This window comes from Furipterus horrens, unplaced genomic scaffold (assembly GCF_987537825.1).
Source record: "Furipterus horrens unplaced genomic scaffold, mFurHor1.1.pri manual_scaffold_5, whole genome shotgun sequence".
NCBI lineage: Eukaryota > Metazoa > Chordata > Mammalia > Chiroptera > Furipteridae > Furipterus > Furipterus horrens.
Genome location: NW_028327175.1, coordinates 59,784,630 through 59,793,342, shown reverse-complemented (window position 1 = coordinate 59,793,342; position 8,713 = coordinate 59,784,630). Strand labels below are relative to the sequence as shown.

The 8,713-nt window shown below is 38.2% G+C and overlaps 1 protein-coding gene across 1 annotated transcript in view; it reads right to left on the bottom strand.

Moving 5' to 3' along the window:
- Positions 1–8,713, bottom strand: part of ADGRV1 (adhesion G protein-coupled receptor V1) — a gene marked incomplete at its 5' end in the record, with an annotated part of 466,202 nt that continues 457,489 nt past the window's right edge. The window contains 3 exons of the mRNA XM_090278998.1: positions 1–429; positions 6,019–6,196; positions 8,463–8,654. Of these exons, the coding sequence (XP_090135124.1) occupies positions 311–429; positions 6,019–6,196; positions 8,463–8,654 (489 nt within the window). The remainder of the gene's footprint in view (positions 430–6,018; positions 6,197–8,462; positions 8,655–8,713) is intronic.

Genomic DNA, 8,713 nt, shown 5'->3' with positions numbered 1-8,713 from the left:
AATTGCTTTTATTGATTGTTATTACTTTTGTTAAACAATGTTAGCCATGTGGGATGATTAAAAAACAACTAATATTCTTGAAATATGTACATTCTATTAACTGGTATAACTAGATCCAGTCTTCCATGTTAGCAGTGAGTTTTCAGGTTACACAAAGATAAGTAATTTATGTTCCAACACAACAATCACTTCTGGGTTAAATCCAACACAATTCACATATTTCTATTATACAGCTTCATGTACTTATAGAGTTTTAACAAAAAGCCAATACAAATATGAAAGTATCCTCATTCTAATGGTTACTGTGCCTCTAGAGGTGGGTGTCAGCGATGGGTATCCTCCTGAGTTCTACGATCTGGGAGTCCGTCAAGGTGCCACCTTCCTGGCTGCCTTGACCAGATTCGTTATCACTGACACTGAGACCAGCACCTGCAATAGAAAAGGAATAAATACAGAAACTCCCCACTATTAGTGCGGTGAATTAAGGTTTAAGTTACATTAAGTCAACATGTTTATTTTTATTACATTATTAAAGAGTGAGCTGTACATTTAGAATAAATATTATTGATACCTTACAATGATAAAACTATACTTTAAATTCCTTTTGATAGCTTTTATAAATAAAATTAATTTCTAAAGACACAAGTTCAGTTTCTTAATGGTTGACAGGTATTACTTTCTCCCAAGAATAGCATTTCTCAACTGGGGGCTTATTAAAATTAAGAGAAAAATTCAGGCAGGTTATCCGAATTTTTCAGCAAGGGGTAGGAGTTGCTGTTTAGAAACACGTAACTTCCAAGCCCACATGTACTGACTCTATGAGGCCCTTCAGCTGAGACTCAGCCAGTGTGGGCAGCGATCCAAGAAAGTCGGGAGCTGACAGCACCTGGTGCGGTATCAGTGCCCAGAGACTAGGGCTCTGGGTGACTCAGATCTGGTGCCGAGATAAAAATAATTATGCAACACAGAGCCAAAACAGGTCCACAAACGAATCCCCAAAAGCTAGCTGTTAATTAGAGATAGCACTCAGAATCAGTTTTGGGAAAGCTCCACTACTCACTACTTTTTTCACAAATGAATAATTCAGAAAATTTTACACTAGGCTAGAGTAACAAAGGTGTTACTCTTTTCTCCTCTAATTTGCAAACTCATGCTCTCTCTTTCACACACACACCTCGCACATACACACACAGAAAATGCGGATGTGGTCACAGGGCGTGCTGCTGGTGTGAATTTGTCGCACATTAGATTCTAAGCGAGAAAGTGAAAAAGCGGAAACTTCCCTTCCTGTCTGAGATGTAGGAAAGGGTATTTTGTAGAGTTGGTAGATATGGGAAGATGGTGAATTAGCTTTGCCTTACCCTGTTTGGGATGGAAGCAGGAGGCCATTAATGACCTTCTTTTAGTCAAACACTCCCTCACCTGGGTCACTGCCCTTCCCATCTCTCTCTGTTAAAAGACTGCTGCTGAACCTCCCTTCCTCCCTCTGCTTCTTCGACACTGTACTTATCCACTCACCCTCTGATTGCCAGAGACCTGCATTCTCTTGCATCTCCTCCTGCTGACTACTTATCTGCAGCCCTGCATCAAAGCTGACAATATCCCCCTGACCCCTGCCTGCTCTCAAGCCAGAAGTCTCACTAGAGATGCTGGTCATTCCCATTTCACACCATGCTTTTTTTTATGTTGGCATTGCCTGGGATTCTCTTCTCATTCCCCAACTCCTCAATCTGGCTGCCTCCACTCTTCCTGTGTCACCTCCGCTACCCATGGAAACATGAAGATTCTCTTCAAAATTTCTGACTTCCCCTATTGCGTTACGTTCGTCATACCTTTATATTCCTAGCTCATAGGACAATGCCCAGCACACTGTGGGTATTCAGCAAGTGTTTGTTGTATGTGTTAATAAACTATGTTCTGCATCCTACCTCCTGCAAATGTTTCTTCCATCTCTGTTGTTCATTCTGTTTCTCAGATCTATTCAGTATTCCACTGCTCTTTCATTCTCAAGAACAAACATTAGTTCTGACAGTCACCTGCATCAAGTCTAAAACCCTCTCTGCACTGGCTTTAAGACACTCCCTAATCTTGCTCTATCCTACTGAATAGACAGTACAACCTTTGCCCATTGGAGAGCCTTCTCAAAGTGACCAGGCATCTCGACAGGTCCTGGATGTGCCATGTTAAGTCCAGCCCACATGTCCTTCTGCCCATCCATCAAGATCCATGCCTATAACCTTTCACAAATGCTTCTTTCACTATTCCTTCAAAACAGGGAGTTGGAGGATGCAATATTGAAACGTTCTAATTTATACCTGAAAAATTCTTAATCACATCCCCTTTACTCTTTCAAATTGTTCTGGTTTAGATGATAAATTATATAGCACCTCTACATATAGTGTATATGTAAATCATGAAATAAAATGTGTGATAAATTCAATGAGAAAAGAGAATGATGTAAATTTTCCAATTGCAAAAGAAAAGGCTGTTTATATATTTTAAAAGATTTTATTTATTTATTTTTAGAGAAAGGGGAAGAGAGGGAGAAAGAGAGGGAGAGAAACATTGATGTGTGAGAGAAACATCAATCAGTTGCTTCTCATGCACCCCAAACAGGTACTTGCCTAGCAAACCTAGGCATGTGCCCTGACCAGGAGTTGAACCAGCAATCTTTCAGTTTGCGGGACAACACCCAACACACTGAGCCACATCAGTCAGGACAAGGCTGTCCATATATTTTAAAAATGAATAACAGTGGGTATAAAGTTGCTATGGAATTTAAACTCCTTGAATTAGTTTAATAGAACAATGTAAAATTTTTATTTTAAAACACTAAAATTTACATGACTTGGCACTAAAACTTATGATGAAAATCTTTAGATGTTTATTGAAATGTATGTAAGGGGTTACATAACTTTTCAAAGTCATTTAGGGGTTCACATGAAAAAGACTTAGAAGACCCACTTGACTTGGAGTGGCCCATAGTTAAGGAGGACTGTGATAGATCAAGATTTGCAAATTAAAATATCACAGTGAAGCTAGTACAAACCAGTAGCACAGGTCTGGTGGGCTGTGGACAAACCGAAGAGCTGACATTCTGTCTAAGGAAGCAACTATTACTCAACAGCAATCAGTCTGTTGCTAGATTTTTTAAAAAAGAAATTCTGGATTTTGATGAGATATCTTACTTTTTAAATTTTTGCCTCAAAAAAATGCTCAAATGCCATGAGAGTCAAACAAAACACCTTGCTGGGCCAAAGCTGGCCTGTGTGCCAAATGTAAATTCTGCTGTAAATAGAATGGCACGTGGACTGTTCCTTTGATTTGACCATATTCTACGGTGGAATGTTTATAGGGGACAGTGCTTGATTTTTATAGAACCTTTTCCTAAAATAAAGGGGCCCAATGTGGAGACTTCTAATTTGGTCTTTTGAAGTATTTATTTCTTAACAAGTATAGTAAACTCTCAGGAATACTAAACTCTATCTATAGGTAAGGAAGTCATTCCATACATTCCTGAACTGAATGCATTTAATACTTATTATATATATAGGACCCACATCTAATTGAATAATGCTGCAAGAATTCATTTTATGTGTAGTGCTGGGGACATAATCTTCCTTGAGAGTTACTTGGCATCTGAAAGTCTCCCCTTTAGTTCTAATGCTAATGAGCATGTTATGCATTTCTGCATACCCTTTTCATGAAACTCTCTTCTCTCCTTAGTTCTCTTTCTCACCAAGCTATACAGTTCCCTCTCTGGGAACCTCTTCTATTCACCCTCTTTTTAAAAAAGATTTTATTTTATTTTATTTATTTTTAGAAAGAGGGGAAGGGAGGAAGAAAGAGAGGGAGAGAATTGTCTATCGGTTGCCTCTCATATGCACCCCATCTGGGGACTGAAGCCGCAACCCAGGCATGTGCCCTGACCGAGTATTGAACCAGTGACTTTTTGCTTTGTGGGACAATGTCCAAACAACTGAGCCACACTGATCTCGGCTTTTCTAGCCACTCTTTAAAAGTAGGTGTTATCTAGAATGTTCTTCTTGTTTCCCTTCCTTTCTCTTGTTTCCCCTTCTTCCCTCACCTTTGTTCTTCTCCTCTCTCTCCTTCCACTCTCCCAGAACAACCTTATTCATTCCCATTGCTTCAAATATAATCTCTGAATGGATGCATTTCAAATCAATATCTCCAACTCTGAACCCTCACCTAACATCCTTCAAATCTGACTATTCAAGAGCCACCAGGCCTCATGATGAACCGGTCCAAATCTGACCTTTCCAGATTCCCCCTGCATACAAATAAATGAACAGCTGCTCCTTATACAATTCCTTAGTCACCTGGAGAGAAGCATGAGCCATTGCTGACTGCCCTCTCTTTTCCCTCAGTATTCCTCCTGTGTCCATCTTCTCTTTTTTATTTCTACTCCCCAGATCTGAGGCCCAAACCTCATTCCTTTGGACAATTGTAACAACCTCCCAGCCTTTCTGATTTTGCTTCTAAATTTATTCTTCATACTTTCATAAGCTATTTTGCCTCAAAAACCAGTAGAAACATACCATTCAATTCCTTATAAACCTCCATGGCTCCCTAAGTTCTATAAAAATCCTACTCCTTAGCTTGGCACCTGAACAGCATTTAAGCATTACGCAAAATACCAGGAAGTGTTCTGTTCCCCCAAATGCATATCATTCCATGTGTTCTGGAAACACCAGGTTAAACTGAGTGGAGTGGGTATCTTTGAGTTAGGGCCTTTTAGAGCCGCTAAAATGGTAATGTGAATTGTGAATTTTCACAGTTCCCCAAATACTCTTAGAGGATCCTCTCATTGAGCATGAGTATGAATATCTCAAGGAGGGGTTCCCTGAAACCCAGTTGGGGGAACTACAGTAAATTTTGAACAATGCAGGTCAACTACCTTTCAGGCTTTTTCTCCACTGCCTGGCTCAGCTCCCCCTCTGCCCCAGCCACACTGCAATGCTTGTTCTCCCCAGCAGGTCATGCACGTGTAAGCCTGGGGTTTGGCTAATTCTATTCTCTGTCTGCACTGCCTTTCCTCCACTCGTTTCCTATTTAAAACCTACACATTCTTCAAGAATCAATTAAGAGGGTTTTAAAAAATGTTTCTTGATTTCCTCAACAATTAATAACTCTTTCCATTACTACTTATTTACTTATTTCTTATGTCATATTTGTGTGAATGTCTATTTCTCCAAGCAAACTCCGAGTTTCATAGTCATTCATTCATTCTCCAATAATATCTATAAAAGGCTTAACAAATGCCAAGCACTGTTGTGAATATATATATATGCATATATATATATGCATATATATATGTATATATGAACCTTTGAATAATTATTTCAATAGTTTCATCTGAGTATGGGTATATCATCTTGCTTGGTTGTACATCTAGAAATGAAATTTCACTGAAAATTTTTTAACAGTGCCAGTTCAATATTTTTCTGAGTAAAATATGAAAGAAAAATAACTACATATTTGATCTGAAAACAACTTTCCATTGAGTGACAGGTTGAGTGGTGTTGAACTTATCAGAAGAGCCAATGAAATACTGTATGTAATAGCACTTTGAAAACTGTAGAACTACACGAGACCCACTATGCTGCCTTTGAAAGTTTCTGCTTTAAAGATACCCCATAAGCAGGTCTCTGGCTGATCAAAGGCAAAACTCTCAGTGAAATCTCTACCAGATTGTCTTATAACACTGAATTTGTCTCAATAGTATATTGATATTCTAGAACAATTCCAGGACAGAGATATTTTTATTTAGTTAGAGCATGCCTTTTTCTTAAAAGCAAATTGTAAATTATTTTGAGGTTGTGTTATGTTTGGTGTCAAGAGCAAAATAACCTAGATTTAGGCTGAGATCAGGAATGGGTCATGAGAATCAGGCTATGCTAAGGGTGACTATACTCATGCAACTTCATGCGAAGAAGATATAAACTGTAGTGTAGCAAGAGTGCCTAATTCTAATGTAGTTTGTGGGTTCATACATACCAGTTTTTAATGCAAATATTAAGTCATCAAACTCCTGGGACTCTTCATCAGCTATTAGTGATCCCTGGCCATATCCTCCAGAGGAAGGGAATGTGGCGCCATTTTGTGAACTTGGCTTTAAGTCAGGACTGGCCTGGCTGGCTTGTTGGAAGGATCTTCTCTCCCAGTCAGGTGGAACCTTTTTGGGTTGGATGGAGAGAAAAAGAAACCATAGTATGAATACATATATATTTATCCTGAATGTATATAAACTATATACAAACCAACTAAAAAGGCTGTTAAACTGTTTAGAATTAAGACTTTTAGTTGTAACTTTGTTTTTAGAGGCATATGTTTCTCTATGAGACAATCTTCTCTGTGATTCTAAAGGATTTCTCTATTAGAATTATTTGTAGATTTCTATGCAGTCATGTGTGGGGGAAAAATTATATTTTAATCAAACACTACCTTTTATTTTTTAAAGAAATGTATTGTGCAAAGAAAACTGTTTTAAAAATTAAAGAACTGGAGAGGGGCCCTCCAAATCTTTAATCTAAGATGCAAAATACAATTTAAAATATAGTAGCTATCTATAAAGAGATAATAAATTGAAAAAGAAAGTTCACTGGTAGCATCTGAGACTCCTTCTTTTGGAAAACTAGGTGATTAAAAAGATAGTTCTATCTTAAAATAATTAAACACATTCACTTCCCTCTTTGTTACTGGTAAAATGCTTTAATCCTTCCTTTCCTAATACTTTCCCTTTTCTGCAAGGCTTTCTACAACATCCCTGACAGTCCCTCATTGACAGCTGAATCAAGGTCCATTCTAAGCCTCTGAGGAATGTAGAACACACGTTAAGGTATGCCGCTGTGCAACACCCCAAATGAACATTCAAGTAGTGGCTCAGGCCCAGGAATTGAACTGTCACAGCTGCTGCCTCTCAATATATAAGCGTTTCTGAGTGACTGTAGGGATGCCTCAGACTGAGAAATAAATTTGAGAGAAGGCAAAATTTTACAAAATTTCACTAAGAACTCGAACATTTAGACCAGCACTGTTTAACAGAACTTTCTGTGATGATACAAATGTTTTATATCTGCATTTTCCTTTATAGTAGCTACTGGATACATGTGGCTAGTGAGCACTTGAACATGATGATTAATAAACCAAAATTTTAATGTTATTTAATTGGAGTTAGTTTAAATTTACATAGCCACACATGGCTAATGGTTATTGGGTTGTACAGTTCAGATCTAGGCAAATAGTAGAAAGGGTAACCAATAAAAAAGACAATTTTTTAAATTAGAGATTCATTACTGAACTGTTAATTCTAAAAATATCCATGCCCATTGTTATCAAGTTTGATGTGAAAATAATTCAGTTTTAAGAACATTTGGGATATGGATATGGTACTAGATTTCTAAATATTTATGGTACTGAAGACATGTTCCAATTTTAAATATTGTACTTGACTTTTGATCATTTACCTTAATTTTAACCTGACATGGATAAAATTGCTTTCTATATTAACATGAAAGAGAAAAAATATCATCAAACAGGTACATTATCTATCTACTTATCTATCTTTCTACTTACCTACCTGTGTATAAACTGTTTCCTTTTCAGACACATGCAAATTCAATTTTACCATTTTTCAGGATGCAAATAAAGAGAAGTACTTTTTCCCTTGGTTCTTTAATACAGAGAGCACAGCATGAGCTAAGCAGCAAATAGTAGACAGACTGGCACATCCTGGGCACTGCAGAAATTTTCAGGGACCTGCGTACCCCCTCTTCCTTGACAAATGTCTTTAGGTATGATTTAAAATCTGAGCAACGATCCCAGTGCTATGACGGTATTACTAACAGGTTGGTGGCAATGTGACTTAGACACAGGAAACTGCTATGATGTGAACAGAGTGCAGAGAGTAACGGGAGGTAGACTCTACCAAGGACATTCTGGATAAGTTTTCTATGTAGTGCTGCTAAAGCACTCTTCCAAGCTTTTGTTCTAAAATATTTTCTGGTATTTAAATTAAAAAGAGTTTCAGCCTATTTTTACGAGTGTTTTGGGATTGAAGTAGTGAATTGGGATAGATGAAGAGAGTTGCCTAAGTATTTTTAGGAAGAACAGTATCTAAAACATTTCTGAAGCTGAGTCAGTCACTGCCATGTCAAATCTGGAAGATTTTCAAAAACGAGATGACAAAGTATGCTTTGTCTGAGCTCCTAGTACCAACTGCTGGTTAGTATAGGTCACAGGGCAGGGAAGAAAATGAATTCGATAACAGGCATGATACCATAGTCAGCGTATGAAATACCATAGATCAGAAAATGCCAGTAGGAAAAGGATTTAAAAGTCACAGAGCACCATTGACGTGTACATTTTTTGAGATGGAAAGGCCATATATGGGAGAGAAACAAACAGAGAGAAGGACAGAGAGCAAGGGCAAGGGCAGGCACCTCCTCCATAGCACTGATAAGATTCTGGGTGGACTTGCTGATTTCCCCTCCAGCAGAAGGCATTCCACTCCCTGGTGTGAAGAAGGCTGTGCTGGGTCCCGGGTGCCCATTCATTTCCACAGTGTAGGTGGCTTTCATGGGGCAACAAGTCTGGTTGTGTAGAATGAAATAGACCACAAAAACATAAAGTCCCTGCAAAAGAAAAGAAAACTACCAAGTTAAAAGAAGTCTTGCTACCACAGCTGAAGAAT